The 20,775-nt window shown below is 38.0% G+C and overlaps 1 protein-coding gene across 2 annotated transcripts; it reads left to right on the forward strand.

Moving 5' to 3' along the window:
• Positions 1 to 2,899: 2,899 nt before the first annotated feature.
• Positions 2,900 to 15,810, forward strand: LOC306665032 (vascular non-inflammatory molecule 3-like). Of its 2 annotated transcripts, XM_079146248.1 has the most exons (7): positions 2,900 to 3,197; positions 3,305 to 3,435; positions 9,107 to 9,299; positions 11,655 to 11,946; positions 13,390 to 13,763; positions 14,421 to 14,594; positions 15,436 to 15,810. In XM_079146248.1, exons 1-7 carry the CDS (start codon positions 2,985 to 2,987, stop codon positions 15,562 to 15,564), a joined length of 1,506 nt encoding a protein of 501 aa, XP_079002374.1. In that variant the 5' UTR covers positions 2,900 to 2,984; the 3' UTR covers positions 15,565 to 15,810. The 2 variants fall into 2 exon arrangements, with proteins under 2 accessions (XP_079002374.1, XP_079002375.1); XM_079146249.1 differs by lacking the exons at positions 14,421 to 14,594; positions 15,436 to 15,810 and adding an exon at positions 14,049 to 14,403.
• The last annotated feature ends 4,965 nt before the right edge of the window (positions 15,811 to 20,775 follow it).

A 20,775-nucleotide genomic window follows, 5' to 3' on the forward strand; every position in this document is an offset into this window, starting at 1 on the left:
GCCACCAACTGGGCCCCATCATATAAGGATTCTACCACCTCCCAGTAGCTTCACTCTGGGGACCAAGACTTTTACACATAGGCTTTGGGGAGACATCCAATATTCATATAGGACTGCTATGTTAAAATTCAGTAAGAAAATTGTTGTTAGTTAAACATAGGGAAGATAAAATAAAACAAAGTAAAAGAAGGTTCTAATTGTCTGCCTTGACTCCACAATAACATTGGAAGTATCTTAATTAATGAAAGTGATAGCTAAGGCAACTTAAATGGTTAACAGTGTTGACTGAGAGCTAAGGCAAGAGGACTGGGATCAGAGAGACTGTAGGAGCGATTCTTGCTCATGGAGTCAGGATCCTGATAATGAGAGTGGAGAGGAGGTTTTACAATAAATAATAGAAAAAAGTTGAGGTGGACTAACTATTAGAGACTTTATTCCAAGGTATCATCCCCTTAAAATTTTTCTCTACGTATTTAAAAGAAAAAAAAATTTTATTTGTTTTAATACAAAACTTCAGATTATAAGTCTTAAATCCTGCAATAATTCCAAACTGTCATTCAGATTATATATAAATACCTTGTTTCAAATAACTTTATTTGCAATTCTGTTTCCTTATAGGTATATGAAACTAGCGCTACTAACCACACTTGATAACAAAATATTTAATTTCAATTTCTATTGATTTCAACATAACAAAAGGTTGGTACATTTCCTGGAATTAGAGACTGGGAAAATGAAGGGGAATTCCCAAGTGCTTCCCTTTGATTTTATTCAGAAAGTCAGGTGAAACAAGTCAAGTCAGAGTGACAAACTGAAATAAAAAAGTTTCTTTCTTCTCATCATAAAATAATCTGTCTGTCTTATCCAGTTTCCTTATTGTCCTCAGATAATTTTTTGTCCTGGAATAAATTCATGTCTGATAGATGTCATCTCAGTCCATAAGAACATGTGAAAATCCACACACGTGGGAGGCCCTGGGAAAAGGCACATTCAGATAGTGGAAATGTTTATTAGAACCAAGGGACTTTGAAATGTAGAAGCAATCCAAACAACAAAATGACCCAAATCTCCCAAATCTATAACTTTCCCTAGATCAGATGAGGATTTGGAAGAATTCCAAGAGAAACCAATATTAATCTTAATATTAATAGAATCAGTCATTTCTTCAATTCATGAATACTAGTTGAATGTTAAATTTCTCTCAAGGTTTAGAATCAATTAACAAATGTCCTTTGGGCTCATTCATATTGTTACAAATGACAAGATTTTGTTATTTTTTTTAAAGATGAATAATATTTCATTTTGTATATCTACCACATTTTCTCTATCCATTCACTTATTGATAGTAACATAGATTGATTCCACATCTTACAATTGTGACTGGTGCTGTTATAAACACAGAGTGAAAACATTTCTTTGACCTACTGATTTCCTTTCTTTTGGCTATATACCAGGAGTGGAGTTGCTGGATTATATATATGGTGGTTCTACTTTTGGACTTTTGAGGGAAGACTATGCTGTTTTCCATAATGACTGTACTAATTTATATTACAGTGTGTAAGAGTTGCTCTTTCTCCACATCCTTGCCAGCATTTTACTATTATTTTCCTTGGCCTTTTGATAATAGGCATTCTAACTTGGGTGAGATGATATCTAGTGTGATTTTGATTTGCATTTCCCTAATAAATGTTGTCAAACATTTTTCATACACACACACACACACACACACACACACACACACACACACACACATACACATACAAATGATATATGTATATTTATACATGCACACACATACATATATGCCATTTGCATATCTTCTTTTGAGAAATGTCTATTTGGATCGTTTATCCATTTTTAAAATCTTATTGCTTTTTTGTTGTTAAGGCTTTTGAGACCTTTATATATTTTGGATATTAATCTCATGTCAGATGAATAGTTTGCAAATACTTTCTTCCATTCCATAGGCTATCTCTTCAATCTATTGTTTCCTTTGCTTTGCAGAAGTTTCTTAGTTTAATATAATACCATTTATCTATTTTTTTTTTTGCCTGAGATTTTGAGGTTCTTACCCCATGCCCCCAAATTTTTGCCCATATTAATGTTTTAGAGTATTTCTCACAGTTTTTGTAATAGTTTCACAGTTTCAGATTTTAGGTCTTTGATCCATTTTGAATTGTTTTTTGTATATGATGAAAGATGGAGGTCTAGTTTCATTCTTCTACATATGGATATTCTGTTTTCCCAGCATCTTAATTTCTTAAAAAAGATAAGACATAAATATACAAAATTTCATATTAGTATAAGATTTAAATTAAAGGTCAAAAGAATATCAATCAGTGAAAGACATTCAATAGCATTGAAAAAAATGCTATAAGAATTCAGAAATATATTTTTATAAAGTACTCAGCTTAAATTTCCATATTTCAGACTTTTAGGCAGTTTTTCCAAGCAACCATTGGTTTTGATGATATCTGCTAATGATGCAAAAACTCTGCCCAATCTTTAGCATGTATACATTTGTTTCTCCTTGCCATTTTGTGATAAAACTGGGGCTTGTGTAACAATCTGTGTCTGTCACAGGTTCATATGTAGATTCTCAAATCGGTACTACGATCGTCCAATATTGACCCTATTATGGAAATATCGGCTTACCAGAAAAATTTATCTTACTAAAAGAAAAGAGTTCACCTGCCAGTGTGTTTGGGTTGGGGTGGACTCATCTGGGTGATTCACCACTTCTAGAGATGGGTTGACCCCTAAGCAATGTCAACAATAACTCTGCGCACTTGAGTCCATCCAATCATGTATTTCTGGCTGTCAGTTTTCTTGTACAACATCCTTTTCTCAATTCCACGTTGCATAATGTATTCATGAGAAAATAAAAGTAGCTGGCTACTGGCAGGGATTTAAAGTACATGTTTTTCCTTTGGTATAAGTTTAAGAATCTGAGTTTGTTTTTTGAAGTCCACTAAATTTTAGTTATGATTGCATTGCGTTTTTCAAAATGTGTGGTGATCTTTGCCTTTTTGGTTCCAAGTGTTTGTGCACTGGACACTTTCATTGCTGCAGTGTATGAGCATGCTGTTATATTGCCAAACAGAACAGAAAAACCCGTTTCAAAGGAAGAAGCTTTGCTCCTGATGAACAAGAACATAGATGTGTTAGAGAAAGCTGTCAAGCTGGCAGCCAAGCAGGTATTGTCATTTTTATCCTGGCTGGGTAAAAGGGATTTAAAACTTGGAAAGTGTGTAGGTATTTAGAATTTATGATAAACTTCTTTGTTCCCACTTGGCTTGAGCAGGGTGCTCACATCATTGTAACCCCAGAAGATGGAATCTATGGTTGGGTCTTCACCAGGGAGAGCATTGACCCCTATTTGGAAGATATACCCGCCCCTGAAGTGAACTGGATTCCATGTAGAGATCCCCAGAGGTAATGTCATGTCACTGCCCTTAGTTTTTTTGAACAGAAGGATTGTGATATTGTCAGATACCCACAGCAAATTCACTAAACTTGACTAGTAATTTTGCTGACAAATAGCTAGTCTATTCCATTGGACTCTGATACTACTGCTGTTTCATAATGTGTATCATCTGGTGTGTCTCCTATTTGGTGGATGACCTAAGATCATGATGCTTGAGTAGTTATTTGTTGCTATTTCCTTATGTGTGTACACAATTTTTATAATAAATATAGTTAATTGGGTTCAGCAAGCAAGAAAGTTGTACTATCTACATCTTATGTTGTCAGATACAAGTGAGTTGGCTCATTTGTGAACACCTCTGTCCTTCACAGGAATGGTTTAAAAAAAAAGGGTGAATGAGTCTATATTTCCAAAGAGTGTTGCTATCACTGTGATTTACAGCATAATTAACCAGGTGAATGGAAATTGCATGGGACCTGAAGCACTGTAAGTTTGTTAGTGGGGCAGGTACCTGGAACTAAACTTAAGGGCACTCGACCACTGAGCTACATCCCCAACCCTATTTTATATTTTATTTAGAGACAGGGTCTCACTGAGTTGCTTAGCTCCTTGATGTTGCTGAGGCTGGCTTTGAACTTTCCATCCTCCTGCTTCAGCCTCTAGAGCTGTTGGGATTACAGACATGTGCCACAGCACCCTGCAGGAAGTACTGTTTCTGATTCCACATTTTACTGCTTCCTATGCTGAGTGATACGGGGCATATAACCTAAATGCTTGGCATTTCTGTTCTTTTCTTTATTTGTAAAGTGGATAATAAAATTTATTCTCTACTTCCTTTACAGAGTAGACAAGAGTTTCAAATGTTTACTGAAGTGCTTTCTTCATTGTTAGCTGTCACTATAGCATTTTTTTTTAAACAAAAGGAACTGAGTCCAAACTTTTTTGCATTTTGTCCTTAGAGTCTAGTAACTATTAATAGTCATGGTTTAGGTATAACTTTCTTTAAAGAAAATGTGTACAGTAAATAAGAAATATTTATGAAAGAGATTATATTAGGTGCTGTTTACTTCTAAAATAGCTACTATGTAATTTAAGCGAGAAAATTTCAAAAGTAACTTAATTTGCTAATTCTGTATTTATATGCACCTGTTCATAATTATGTCTATGTGCAAAAAGAGGAACTTAATAGTATTGACCATATGGAAGCAAGTGGAGGACAAGTCCAGTGCTATGATATGCCAAATCTGCTATGTGGGTCAAGCCTCAAGATTTTCAGCTTTGGGAAAATATTCTCTAAACATTGCATAATTTGTGTTTACAGAAACCATGTAATCATGACTCAACATCTACTTGCTTATGAGACTTTCAAAGCAAAAAGCAGTTGCTATTTGCATAATTCAAAAGGCTTATATTAAAATATTTGACTAGTAGAATAAGCTGGTAAAAATAACTTTCCTAAGGAAAGCATGGTCATAAGCCTGATAATTAGTGTTAGATGAATTATTTTAACTTGAGAAAGTAAATGACCAGTGACACTTTCGGGAGTCCAGTGGACACATTCACACTCTGTGTTTTAACTAAGGAGAAGTCTAGTATTTACTATAATGATAACATTGGAAAAGAAAGGTGCAGTTTCTTCCCTGGTAATATTTATCTCTGATAAAGGGCTATGTGGTCATGCATATGGATTTAAATACTACTACTTAGAATGGTGACATGTCCAACAACTTCTTGGGCATTTTTCATGAGGAGTTAGTATTTAGCCAACAAAAGAAAAATTAAAAAATTACGTGGCAGACTTATTAAAGATTTTAATGAATATAAATAATGGTAATATTTCTTGAAGGAAAAAAAGGCCTAAACTAATAAGTCATTAATCTGTCCCTTTCAGAGGGACTGAGAAATCATGAAGAGATTGTGACTAGCCTCAAAAGGCATAAAACCATCATTACACAAGATCACCTTCTAATAATTACAGTTTATTATTATAATTTATTTACTGAGCACTTCCTGGTCCCAGATACTGTCTCTGTTGTACTGTGCACCTCCAATCTATTACTACTGATATCAGTTATCTCTCCGCATTTTTTTTTTTTTTAATACCAGGGGTTGAACTCAGGGGCACTCAACCACTGAGCCACATCCCCAGCTCTATTTTGTATTTTATTTAGAGACAGGGTCTTACTGAGTTGCTTAGCACCTCACTTTTGCTGAGACTGGATTTGAACTTGGGATCATCTTGCCTCAGCATTCACTCTGCATTTTTTTTTTTTTTCTGAACACAGTATATAGTGCTGTCTTTATTTTCCATCTTTTTTTAATTTTTATTTTTTATTTATTTTTTATTGTAAACAAATGGGATACATGTTGTTTCTCTGTTTGTACATGGCATAGAGGCATTCCATTTGTGTAATCATAAATTACATAGAGTAATGTTGTTTGATTCATTCTGTTATTTTTTCCCTTCCCCCCACCCCTCCCACCCCTTTTTACCCTCTATACAGTACTTCCTTCCTCCATACTTGCCCCCCTCCCTAACCCTAACTCTAACCCTAACACTAACCCTTCCCTCCCCGCCATTATGTGTCATCCTCCACTTATTAGCGATATCATTCGTCCCTTGGCTTTTTGAGATTGGCTTATCTCACTTAGCATGATATTCTCCAATTTCATCCATTTGCCTGCAAATGCCATAATTTTATCATTCTTTATGGCTGAGTAATATTCCATTGTATATATATACCACAGCTTCTTTATCCACTCATCAATTGAAGGGCATCTAGGTTGGTTCCACAGTCTGGCTATTGTGAATTGAGCAGCTATGAACATTGATGTGGCTGTATCTCTGTAGTATGCTGATTTTAAGTCCTTTGAGTATAGGCCAAGGAGTGGGATAGCTGGGTCAAATGGAGGGTCCATTCCAAGTTTTCTAAGGAATCTCCACACTGCTTTCCAGAGTGGCTGCACTAATTTGCAGCCCCACCAGCAATGTATGAGTGTACCTTTCTCCCCACATCCTCGCCAACACCTGTTGTTGCCCGTATTCTTGATAATCGCCATTCTAATTGGGGTGAGATGGAATCTTAGGGTGGTTTGGATTTGCATTTCTCCTATTACTAGAGATGTGGAACATTTTTCCATATGTTTGTTGATTGCTTGTAGATCTTCTTCTGTGAAGTGTCTATTCATTTCCTTAGCCCATTTGTCAACTGGATTATTTGAATTCTTGGAGTAGAGTTTTTTGAGTTCTTTATAGATTCTGGAGATTAGTGCTCTATCTGAAGTATGATTGGCAAAGATATTCTCCCACTCTGTAGGCTCTTTCTTCGCATTGCTGATAGTTTCCTTTGCTGAGAGAAAGCTTTTTAGTTTGAATCTATCCCAGTTATTGATTCTTGCTTTTATTTCTTGTGCTATGGGAGTCCTGTTAAGGAAGTCTGATCCTAGACCAACAAGGTGAAGATTTGGACATACTTTTTCTTCTATAATCTGCAGGGTCTCTGGTCTGATTCCGAGGTCCTTAATCCATTTTGAGTTGAGTTTCGTGCATGGTGAGAGATATGGGTTTAGTTTCATTCTGTTGCATATGGATTTCCAATTCTCCCAGCACCATTTGTTGAAGAGGCTATCTTTTCTCCATTGCATATTTTTGGCCCCTTTGTCTAGTATGAGAAAATTGTATTTATTTGGGTTTGTGTCCGTGTCCTCTATTCTGTACCATTGATCTACCTTTCTATTTTGGTACCAATACCATGCCGTTTTTGTTACTATTGCTTTGTAGTAGAGTTGAAGATCTGGTATTGCAATACCCCCTGTTTCACTCTTCCTGCTAAGTATTGCTTTAGCTATTCTGGGTTTCTTATTCTTCCAGATGAATTTCATAATTGCTTGCTCTATTTCTGTAAGGTACATCATTGGGATTTTAATTGGAATTGCATTGAATTTGTATAGCACTTTAGGTAGTATGGCCATTTTGACAATATTAATTCTTCCTATCCAAGAACATGGAAGATCTTTCCATCTTCTAAGGTGTTCTTTAATTTCTTTCTTTAGTGTTGTATAGTTCTCATTGTAGAGGTCTTTCACCTCTTTTGTGAGATTGATTCCCAAGTATTTTATTTTTTTCGAGGCTATTGTGAATGGGGTAGTTTTCCTAATTTCTCTTTCTGAAGATTCACCACTTATGTATAAAAATGTGTTGGATTTAGGGGCATTGATCTTGTAACCTGCTACTTTACTGAATTCACTTATGAGTTCTAAGAGTTTTCTGGTGGAATTTCCAGGTTCCTCTAAATATATAATCATGTCATCAGCGAACAGGGATAGTTTGAGTTCTTCTTTTCCAATTCGTATCCCTTTAATTTCTTTGGTTTGTCTAATTGCTCTGGCCAGAGTCTCAAGAACGATGTTGAATAGAAGTGGTGAAAGAGGGCATCCCTGCCTTGTTCCAGTTTTTAGGGGGAATGCTTTCTGTTTTTCACCATTTAGAATGATATTAGCCATGGGTTTAGCATAAATGGCCTTTACAATGTTAAGGAATGTTCCCACTATCCCTATTTTTTCTAGTGTTTTGAGCATGAAGGGGTGCTGTATTTTATCAAATGCTTTTTCTGCATCTATTGAAATAATCATGTGATTCTTGACTTTAAGTCTATTAATATGGTGAATTACGTTTATTGATTTCCTGATGTTGAACCAACCTTGCATCCCTGTCACTCTGCATTTTAACTACAAGAAGAAAAGGAGGTTTATGGTCTTGTACTTGATAATTATATCAGCGGGAATTAAAACAGCCACTTGGATTAAGCATGCTGAGTGCCTGATTTCACCATGTTATGCTGAAACTTTCAGAGACTAGTAGATTCCCTTTTTCACCAACAGTGGTCTGGTTTCTAAACACTTCTTATCTTATTTTCTGCTGAACCCCTTCCCTCTTGTAACTTCCTTTGGTCTTTGTTCTACCTTGTATGTTACATTCATATACATGACCCATATCCCTAAATGAGAATCCTTTAAATATTTAAAGGTAACTGTCACCTCACTACATTCCCTTCTTATTTTTAGGATAAATATCCCCCAATATGGATGAATTTGGCATGACTCTGAAAAGCAATTTCATGGTCTATATTTTTCCCACGAGTGCTAAGATATAAAGCTGTATGTCATATGTGACAGATGAGAAAGCTGAGCCAGCACTGTAAGGTGTCGTTTGTTGACATTTCCACTGCACAGTGCTGCCTTGATTCTCTATAGAAGATGGCCTGCACAGGACCAACTATTTTTTTTGTCATCTGTCTCTTGTGCCATCTCCTATTAGCAAATGTGTAGAATTAGGGTTTATAGACGAGGCCATTTGCACAAGAGAATCTGCTAAATTTCAAGCCCTTCTCTCGCCTTCCTGGTTGCACTTCATAAGAGACAGTGTTGCTTCTCCTCCTCCTCCCCTGCCTCCTCCATCCCTTCTGCTCTTCAGTCTTGCACTGGTATCTGGAATCTGGCACGTTCAGAAAGTTAACTTTCAAAAAGATGGGCACTATATTTCATCTGAGTTTTAAAAATCTTTTCTGTTGATTCTTGACCTAGAGCTGCCATGTTGTAGGAAGCAGGCAAATAAAGTTTTATTTGACATTCTGGAAATCACTAAAATAAATAAGTCAGAGGCAATGTTTTTTGAATTAGGTTTGGCTATACACCTGTGCAAGAGAGACTCAGCTGCCTTGCCAAGGACAACTCTATCTATGTTGTGGCAAATATTGGGGACAAGAAGCCATGCAATGCCAGTGACCCTCACTGTCCCCCTGATGGCCGTTACCAGTACAACACTGATGTGGTGTTTGATTCTAAGGGTAGGCTGGTAGCTCGCTACCATAAGGTGAGAATTACTTTTGCCTTAGAAAAACTTGACTTTCTTTGCCTGTGATATACATACATGTTTGTTTGTTGAATGCTGGGAAGAAAATGGTTCTGGATGCATCTTATAATCATTAGTAATTCTAGTTGGAAAGGGGATTTAATTTGTTTCAATCCAAAAGAAGGGTTTCAGGTTTGATTTAGTCATAAAATAGAATATGGCAGAATATAAAAGCAGATGTGATAATAGCCTCACAAATATTTTAATATTCTCTGAGAAAGGAGAAATAGCATTTTTCATCCATGATTTAGTGTCAGAGTCAGTCTTTTGGCCCCATTTGTTAATATTTCATACTAAGCTCCCATCTATTCCATTAGGACTTATTTGATTGCAATGAAACATAATCCCCAAAGAAATTGGCTTTAAAAAGAATGGAAATTCTCTGCTTATGTACTTGTGTTAGCTAACTTTGTCGCTGTGACAAAATACTTGAGAAAATCAACTTAAGGTAGAAAAGATATATTTTGACTCACAGTTTCTGAGGTTTCCATTTGTGGTCACTTGGCTCCATTGCTTTGGGCCTTTGAAGAGGCAAAACATCTTGAAAAGGAGCAGATAGTGAAGCAGAGCTTCTCATCTCATGATGGCAGGTAATAAAGAGAAAGAGAGAGTTGATGCTCAGTGGTGGAGTGCTTGCCTAGCATGTGGTAAGTACTGGGTTCGATTCCCAGGAATACAGAAAAAAGAGAGAAGGAGCGAGGAAGGAGGCTAGAGACACAAGATACTCTTTCAGGAAATACCTCAATAGCCTATATTTTCCCATGAGTGTTTCTTCTAATTTGTCCCCATCTCCCACATTTTCCATCCCCTCCCAATAGTCCATTCAGTTATGAACCCATCAGTGGATTAACCCACTGATGTGATCAGATCCCTCATGATACATTCACTTTCCAAAAAACCCCACATCTGAACATTGCTGCTTTGAGAACCAGGCTTTCAACGCATGAGCCTTTGGAGAACATTCCAGATCCAAACAATAACAGAACCTGAATGAATAGTATCATGATAAGAATGGGGCTTGTTTCAGGTGCAGTCTGTCACTCAAAAGGTCAAACCATATTGTCATCCCTCTGGCCCTTTTTGCTATTGTTAACAGCTGTTTTTCAGGGTGACTTTCCTTTTAGAAGCCACAGACTACAGCAACACCAAGTTCACAACTATTATTATTATTATTATTATTATTATTATTATTGCAAAATACACATAACACAAAATGTATCATTTCAGCTATTTTAAGTACACAATTCAATGGTATTAACTATTCATATTGTTATGCAACCATCACTATCATCTATCTCCAGAATTCTTTTCACCTTGTGCATCTGAAATTCTATTCCCATTAGGCAATGACCCCTATTGCCTGACCACCCAGCCCCTGGCATCCACCATTCTACTTTTCATCTCTATTTCAAATTCATTCAAGCAGGAGGGTTGACTGGCTGGCATGGACCCAGTAGAGAACCTGCTGAATGCCTGGACCTTTTCTCTCCAGAAAAGCCCATTTATTGTCTCCAGATTGAAAACCCCTATTTAAGTCTATGACATTTTTGGAGCACAGAGTTCATATTCTTATGAACAAAATCCACAGGGAGAGTGTACATGGTCTCCTAGGTTCCATCCGTTCACCTAAGGACGAAGGATGCACTACCACCTGGGGGTGAATGGAGGAACTAGAGCTGAGCAGAGGGCGTGGGGAAGTAGCTCAAGGGAGAGCTCACCTACGTGTACATCAGACAAATAAAATCCTGATCCAAGCATATGCTGAACTCCTGAGCCCAGGTTAAGTGGACCTTTGGACCCATAATCAGGCTGAAAAATAATTACTCATAGCTTATTGATTAACAAGGTTTAGTTATTGCATTGTCTAAATTAATTTTAAATCTATCTCACTTATTAGCAGTATCACAGGGAGACACGACAAAGTTTATTTTATTTATATGCATTAGACTTCACATAGGGAGTGGTGTTGATATTGGAAGAACACAGGAAATAACCTGAAAATGATAAAATTCAAGACTTCATCCTGTGATTTTAAGATAGAAATATTCACATCTTAAAGATCACTTGTAGACATAGCTTCACTCATTGGTGGTAGAAAGGCAAGTTTTTTGATTAAGGTCAGTTAAAAATTCTCATAGGTGTAATAGTGGGCATGAGTTGTGAAAATCCATGTGTAACAGTTTTAAATGTGCAAGTCAGTATACTTTGGAGGAAAGATTTTTTTTTTTTTTTTTTTTTTTTTTTTTTGGGTGTTGATCACATCCGTTGGCAGTTTGCTTTATACTGATTTCCCCTTTCTCTGCTTTTTGTTAACAGTACAATCTTTTTGCCCCAGAAATTCAGTTTGATTTCCCTAAGGATCCAGAACTGGTGACTTTTGACACTCCCTTTGGGAAGTTTGGCATCTTCACTTGCTTTGATATTTTTTCTCACCACCCAGCTGTGGTGGTGGTGAATGAGTTCCAGGTGGACAGTGTTCTCTACCCCACGGCCTGGTACAACATACTGCCCCTCCTCTCTGCTGTCCCATTCCATTCAGCCTGGGCTAGAGCCATGGGCATCAACCTGCTGGCTGCAAATACCCACAACACCAGCATGCACATGACAGGTAACTCATGCCAGTCACGCACGGAGTGGCAGTGACGGTCTTGGGAACTCTTTTCTGATTTTCAAGCCACACTTTTCCTTCTCCTCCCTTTTCTTCCTTTCCTAACAGTATTTATCAACCCTGAGCCAACCACTTTCCCCAGATTGCCTGCGGAGATTTAGGACAAGGAACATAGAGGGCAGAAGGGACATGAGAGACAGGAGCAACTACTTACTGGTGGGGGCGGTGGCCCCTTCACTTGGTGAAGAGGATGGGAAAGGACACCATCAGACAAAAGAGCCCATGGCCTCCTAGGGGCAAACCCCAGAATAGTGTAGAGAGCTATTGCTGCAGAGAAGGATCTTGGCTTGCTCATAACCAGTGGTGAGGCTTCCAAGCACAGTGCTAATCCCAACCCCAGAGCAGCCACCCCAAATGTGGCATTCCCAGCCCCAGTGAGTGTGGCTGTTGTGTTGATGTCTCTTGAAATGGCATTGATTTGGAAGCTGCTGCTAGTGACAAGTGAGATCGGGTGACTAGACGGCCAAGTCGCCGAGGCTCTCACCTGGCAGTGGTTCCAACCAAGGAGCGAGAGGAGATGGACATGGAGCAGGCATACATTTTTAGTGGGTAAACAACGGTGACAGGAGAGCTGCCCACTGCACAGAGAAGACAGAGGGGCAAAGGGCAGGGCCTGCAAAACAGAAGCCACATTTTTCTTTAATGATTGATGCATGTATTAATTCTGTCACTATAAAATTAATGATAATATTGGTTCTACTTAAGAACTTTATTCTTGTAAATAAAAGAGGAAAACATTATCTCAGTCTTATATGAGGGGAAGAGAGAAGTCAAGATAAGTAAAATCAGAGCCAGGTCTAAGGAATGTCCCAGCCAACATCTACTGCAATCACGAAATAAATCTTATTGTTCAGATGTTAAAATCATTTTAGACTTATCAGGTTTTTAGAGTTTAGCCTTTAAAGTATTCAAGTTCAAGTTTATGCACACTCCCCTCTTGCCCTCCTGACTACTTATTTGTTGATGAAAATAAGGACTCCCAGACACAAATAAATGAACTAGATCAGTGGGGAGCTGAAATTACCCTTCATATTTGGGAGAATGTTCTAATTTCTTGTTAAAGTTGCTTAGAAGAGGAAAGATTAAGAAAAACAAAGAGCTCTCCAGGTTAATGAAAATTTCAGCAGCACTTTAGGGAAAACATGGGCCAATACAATAGCCATCTCCCTAACTGTCTTCAAAAATGCTTATGCCTTAATAACCTTAATTTCACAGGGGAATAGTTTAGCAGCATGTCACCTTAAAAAATTGAGAACTGGGGGTGTAGGTCAGTGGTAGAGCATTTGCCTAGCATTTGCCCTAAGTTCCATCCCCAGCAACACAAAGAAGTAAATAAAATTGAAACCAACACTTGCATTTTGTTGTTGTTGTTGTTGGCCATAGGGAGTGGAATCTATGCCCCAGAAGCGGTCAAAGTGTATCACTATGACATGGAAACAGAGAGCGGCCAACTGATGCTGTCAGAGCTGAAGTCTCAGCCTCGCAGCGATCCCGCCTACCCTGCAGCCATTGACTGGAGTGCTTATGCCAAAAGTGTCAAGCCCTTCCCTTCTGATCAGCTGGATTTTCCAGGGATGATTTATTTTGATGAGTTCACCTTCATTGAACTTAAAGAAAACATGGGAAATTACACAGTTTGCCAGAAGGACCTGTGTTGTCACTTATCTTACAAGATGTCTGAGAATCGAGCCGATGAGGTCTATGCCCTGGGCGCTTTTGATGGACTGCACACCGTAGAAGGCCAATACTATTTACAGGTAGACATACATCAGTATATTGCTTCGCTAAGTACTATAAGTGTTTCTTCTAGGTCATCATTACCTGTCTTTAAAAATTGTGCTAGAGTCGGTCATAATTGGTATAACGTTACATTTATCATTGATTTTTTTTCACCTGGAACACTCAAATTTATATCATCATAGCCAGAACAGAGTTAATTTTCTTGGCAGCAAGGTAAAAACATAAAGTAGATTGATTAGTTCTCAGCGGGTCAAGTTTCAAGTTTAAAAAGCTGAAACTTTTGTTTATTCTTTTTCCACCAGGTCAAGTGGTATTTTTCAAATCACCTTCAACTGGGGTCTCATGTTTTCAATTGTGACCCATTTTAGCCACATGGCCAAACCTCTAAAAGAGATATTTAACTAAACTGTTTATGAAACAATCAAATTAGAATTTGAAGTAGTTATAATTATGTGAAATACACTCTGATTTAAAGAATCCTACTCTATTCCATTGTCTTCACTAAAAATAATAAATCTGGATCCACTGAATTGGCATTAGGATTCACTAATAAGTTGTGGCTGAAGTTGACACTACTTAAAAGACAACTTAAATATTCCTCTACTCTGAAATTGTGTATTCAAATGAGAAAATAGTTCCAAATTTTTATGACTACTTTTCTTTTTCCTGCTTAGATATGTACATTCCTGAAATGCCAAACCACGGCCCTGAGAACTTGCGGGGAGCCCTTGGGGTCAGCTTTTACTAAGTTTGAAGAGTTCTCCCTCAGCAGCACATTTGCGACGAGCTACGTTTTCCCACAGATCGTCCTGAGTGGGAGTCAGCTTGTCCCTGAAAGACATTATGAGGTAGGAGGTTTTCAAGATGACTTTTCTTTGTGCAGATGTGGTAGAACCGCATAATGATAATCTTTGAAATAATGGGACCGTATCAAAACATTGTCATTCACATTCTTTGAGAAACACCTGAAAAATATATGGAAATGATGGGAGGAACGAGTTGTGGCTTTAGATTGTCTTTGTGCTGTGGTAGAGGAGTTGGGCTTCATTTTTCTTCAGAAGTGTGATGTTGAAATCCAAGGCAGCACTGAAATCACAGAGAAATTAAACTTGATGTATTGACTGCTGATAATGGCAACTAATGTCCTGCTCCTTTGCATATTATAGAATGTTCATGTTAAATATGGTACATTAAAAATGTTTCTGAGGGGCTGCCGTTGTGGTTCAGTGGTAGAGTGCTTGCCTAGCATGTGTGAGGCACTGGGTTTGATTCTCAGCACCACATAAAAATAAATAAAATAAAGGTATTGTGTATTGTGTCCATCTACAACTAAAAAATATTTTTAAAGATGCATCTATGATTTATTTCTTGAGTGTTTTACTTTGAGAATTTGTTATAATGATAGTAATAGTTAATAATCGTAGAGTGTTTTATGAGCTTAAAGAGCACTTTTTTAAAAAAAAATACATTATCTTATTTGATCACCTGTGAAGGAGAATTATTTGCCACACTTTCAGTCAAAGTCCCTCTATTATTTGATCTAAAACATAAGCCTGAGTCTTTGGATCCCAAATCCTGCCTGCTTTTTACAACCCTGTGCTGCTTTAGCAGGATCGTTGTTGCCAAGCAAAGCCCCTGGCTGGAAACCAAGCTCTGCATTGGAATTAATCCTTTGCTTTCTTTCATTAGGTTTCAAGAGATGGACGTCTAAGGAGCAGAAGTGGAGTCCCTTTGCCTGTCTTAGTTACGGCCCTCTATGGAAGAGTGTTTGAGAAGGACCCTTCACGCTTAGGGCAGGGACCTGGGAAGTTACAGTGATCCCCTTCCCCAGGGCCTTTCAGGATTAGCCTGGCAAAGGGGTTGCGGGGGCGGGGAGAGAAAGAGAGGTGACCTTGGTATCTGTTCAGAAGAGATGCCTTAAACTTATTGAAACAGCAAATAAAGATTTAAAAAGCAATGGGTGTGCTATAATTTGAATATGGTTTTCCCCTCCAGCACTCATGTTGTAATTTAATTGCCACTGTGATGTACAGAGAAGGTAGAAACTCGATCTAACTGTGTTCAGAGGTGATAAGAATTAGAGAAGACCATCAGGGTGGAGCCCCCAGGATCAGATCTTGGTGGCTTTGCTCTTTGTCTTATGCCATGTGATGCCCTGCACTGCCTCTGACTCTGCCAACCATAAGGCCATCACCAGATGTGGATCCTTGGGCTTTTACCATGAGCCCGAATAAACCTCTCTTCTTTAAAATGTATCCAGTCTTTGGTGTTGTTATTAGCATCAGAAAAGACTATGACAGTGTGAGCGCATATTTGATTCAGCAAAAACGCATTACATGTATGTGTTCCTGTAAGTCTGTATAAGAATAGTCAACTATATATGTAAGTGTGAGCAGGGCCTAGAAAAATCCTTTTGTAGTAACTGCTCTAATGTAGGCAAATATTGATTCCATTAGATGGTGATTAATTTTATGTGTTAACTCGACTGGACATGGATGCCCAGATAGCTGATTAGACATTATTTCTGTCTTTATGTGAGAGGGTGTTTGGGAAAGAAATTAGCATTAGAATCAGTGGACTGAGTTAAGCATCAATCAGTCCTTTGAAGACCTGTGTAGAAAAGAAAGGCAGATGAAGGTTTTGTTCATTTTCTCTCTGACTGCTTCAACTAGACCTAGATCTTCTGGCTTCTAGTGCTCAGACCCTCAAATTGCATTGGAATTGACATCATTTACTCTCTACCTCTCAGGCCTTCAAACTATTGCACCAGCCTTCCTGGGTCCCCAGCTTGCAGATGGATGTCAGACCATGAGACTACTCAATCTCTATAATTGTGAAAAACAGTATCAAATATGTCCTAATCATCATAATCAAAATCATATATATCATTAATAATATAAACTATAGGATATCTATTCTATCATTTTATTGACATATAAAATATAAGAGATCATTTTTATCCAATCAGTATATATCTCATATCATCTTCATTGCTCTGGTGAATCCTGATTAACACATGTCATTTGTCATTATGCAGGGTGAACTTTGTGCTGAGGTTATTTGATTCCAGTCAAATAAAACACTAGGGCAACTTTTCAAATGATTATGAACAACTTTGTAGCCAATTAGAATTGTTCCTTTATCTTTTTTTTTTTTTTTACCATAATCTACTTGATTCTTATGGTATATTTGAAAGAAAATTAGATACTTGCAATGCAAATAAAAAATATTTAAATGATCTCCTTCAGACTACATCTTGAATTTTTTTCTACCTATAATCTACCCGATTCTGATTAAGTCCTCTTGAAGTACTCAGAGATTTGCTGCAACATGCGCAAGGCCAGGAGCTTTCTTAGAAAGAGCCATCCTGTCACCTTTCCCCTAACAATTTTTGGCCCATCTCCCCTGGCCCTTTGAGTCCTTTTCCTGGCTAGTCATTGATTACCTCTGGGAAGAGACTCACATGAGAGCACGTGGGTTCTCTGGGATCTGTGGGGGTGACTGAGGATTGCTGAATTAAGAGACACCTTTTTACCTGTATTTTATATATGTCAAAGTATGAAGATTGCATTCCTAGACTTCTCCTAGGTATTTATTCCCACCCAATATAATTTAATCCAGGACCAGGAAGCCAGAGACATTCTGAGCAGCAGAAAATGCCTTTGGTATTCCCATTTTCATCTTTCTTAGATCCTAGATGATACCACACTGACTGGATTTCTTCTGTCCATGTGGGATATGGGCACCTTCCCTCTTTAAGGCCTTACACTGGTTCCTTCTTAGGTTTTTTCCTTGTTTCTCATAAACCACTGTGTGGAGGTGGTTATGCATAGTGGCCCCAGCTTCCTCACCACCCTTTATTTCGTGCAGTTTTATCTAAGCAAACTTCTGCACTCTTTACTAAAGAAAATTTCAAAAACCAGATTCCATGGTCATTTCTTAGCTCTTAGTTTCCATGAGAGAACAATTGAACTGCCCCCTCTTGAAGTTGATTTACCCCTTATCTTTTAACACCCACTCACACTTTTTATTTTCGTTCACCTCTAGATTTCCTCCCTTCCTCTCCTCACTTCTCATGTTATTTACCATGACTTATAAGTCATACTAAACTCAGCTTTCACAGACATGACTCCCTTTCTTTTTCTCTCTTTCTTTGGAGAGGAAAACCACTCATAGCTTCAACTAGTAATTCTGATACTGCAGAATTTAACTCCCTGGTTAGAAAAAGAAACAAACAAAAAACTAAGCTACCAAACAAATTCCTGAGAGCCAGTTCAAGTTGTTAAATAGAAATTACAAGATGCCTTTGTTTTGGACTAAGCTCCTGCACTGAACCCCAATGGAACAGGCTGAAAATCCAAATGGAATCACTTATTCTAAAGTTCAGTGTCACCAAATGGAACTATAGTGGTTATCTGACCCTCTGAGAAATCAGGATTAGAGAGATAATGACCAAATTTCCCAAAAAGACCAGTTTCAGTTGGTAGGTAATAAAGATCCCTCTGCTTTAATATTTACACAAAAGAAGTGATCTGAAATAACTGGATCTAAAACAATCACTTTTTCCTACTGTTCTGTCTCCCTGTTCCTACTTTATAAGGAAAGCAACTTTGAAATGACAGTCCCATTTTTTTGTCCTTTTGTTTTTCTTCAGCCTTCTCTGTCTGAAAAAACCAGCTTATTTTGCTCAGGTCACAGGAACACTTATTCTATTTTTTGGAATGAAATTTTCCCCAAATCTGGAATTTAAAATAAAGGCAATGAAGATCATTAAGCTACATTGTTGTAATTTTGTCTTGTGACAAGGCCACCTAATAATGTTTAGGGGCTACATTAAAAAATGCAAAAATAGTTTTATTAAGTTCTATGCCAAAAATATATATCCTGATTATATAAACATCTTATCAAGCAGATTAAGGCCAATCAGGGAATTGACATGGAGTTATAATGACTAATGGAGTTATAATGACTATGAACATATATATCTTCATATATTTATTTTATATATAATATATACATATACGTTTTTTAGCAATGAAGAGGCAGATTTTTCATCTTTCACCACACACACAGGTGCACCAGTGTGTACATGGCTTTTCAGAGTTCACCAGGTGAAGTGCAACAGGTAGTGCTAATCCCATTCAGTCCTTGTTCTCAGTTCCTTCCCCTCTCTTTTAGTTCTCTCTGGTTGAACTGGCAGGACTTGCTTCTGAGTTCCTCCTGGGGCCTGCTGCCTGGGCTGGTGTCATCATTGCTCTGTCAGCAAATTCCAGTGGGTCTTGCCTCTGTCTAGGCAGTGGGCTGTCCGTTTTCCATTCAAGAAGCAGTTGACTTCCTTGGTTCTTGTTGCTTCTCATTTCCAGGTCCTGTTTTGACATGGTTTTGTAAGAATCTGCAGTATTTCATCTGGAGCCTTGTACACGACAGGTAAGTCCGAAATAGATTGATGGCATGGTAATGCTTAGGGCCTAGGTAAGTGTCCCATGGTACTATGACTCCGTCTCATTCTTCTAGGGAGCCTGTACCCAGGGCTGTGAATTTCCTTCACAAGTGCCTCCAAGCTTTTTTCTTCTGTCCTTAGGAGGGTTATGAACCAGGTAGAGGCAGCTAGAGTTGAGATTTTACCCTTTCTTGTGGAAGGTTAGAGGAGTTGGATTTGAAGTCTCCTTCTCCCAGGTAGATTAGGCCCTGGTAATATGCTTTCCCTTAAGGGCAGGCTTTTGCTAAGGAGGAGAGAAGAGAATGTTCTGGGTATATTTCATAATGATCTTATTTTCTCTCTCCTCTGCAGGAAGCACAGGGGATTTTTATCCTGATATTTATCCATTTTCCTTGAGAACCTGGTGGTATTTCTGGAGGTAAAACTCACAAATGTGAGAGCGACTCCTACAACCCCATTCAAGAGTTCTAACTGTCAAGATTGTCCACACTGAGTTTCTAGCAATTCATCCATCACAGGTCAGAGCACTGGCTCCACATCAGACTCTCCTCCTTCAAGTTTTTATCTTCTGTATTCGTCTGTCTCTCCAATACTGAGAGTGATCATTTGTTCTATGACCTGAATTCTCTGATGCTTCTAAGAAAAGTTGCTGATTTTTAGTTGTTTGACTTTTTTCTTATGGTGAGAATGGGCGAGATGACTGCCAAGTTTTTTACATGTTATATTGGAAACTCAGTGGGAGGTTTTCATTTAATATTTTTAATTTAAGAAGTTCAAAGTAGTATTTTTTTAACCTCTTGGTGACTCATAACAGCTTTGAGATTCCTTTTATCAATTGTTTTGTAACCATTACATCTCTTTGCAAAGTATGTAGCATCCCTTGCTCACCTGGATGTGTGGCAGGTCCAAAGGAGGCCAACAAACAGAGGGAGCTGGTGTTTGTTGTGTGACTCAGGAGGACTGGAACTCAAGTTAATGTTGAAGTCCAGTGCCTCTGAATGTGACCTTATTTGGGAACTAATGATGATGGGGTCATTCTGGAGTCATGTGGGCATTAAATCTAATGATCAATACCTATATGATAAAGGGGACTTTTGGACACAAGTATGCACACAGGGAAAACACCATCTGAAGAGACAGAGGGAAAAGATAGCCAGGGAGCCAGGCCTGGAACACAGCCTTCCCTCAGAGACCTGAGTAGGAACCAACCCTGGTGACACATTGCACTGAACTTTTAACCCCCCAAATGAGGAGACAATACATTTTTGTCTATACCACCAAGTTTGTGATACTTTATAGTCTTGGCAAACTAATAAGAATACATTTCCTTATTTGCTCTTCTCAAATCACCCTTGCAAGAAAAGGTCTTTTGTTGCCTAAGAATAATGTGAAGGCACAACGTTTTCTTAAAATTAGTCTTTTTCTTTTTATACCTAGCAAATGAGACCTTTATTTTAAGTTTTCCTTAAAAACAAAGACTCCGACAAACATTCCTGTCTACTCTAGGAAATGCAAGATGATTAGAAAAGTGCATTTCATAGTAATTTTTCTTTTATGTACTCCAAAACTTCATATACACACAGACTGGG

This window comes from Sciurus vulgaris (genome assembly GCF_902686455.1).
Source record: "Sciurus vulgaris genome assembly, chromosome: 7".
NCBI classification, from domain to species: domain Eukaryota; kingdom Metazoa; phylum Chordata; class Mammalia; order Rodentia; family Sciuridae; genus Sciurus; species Sciurus vulgaris.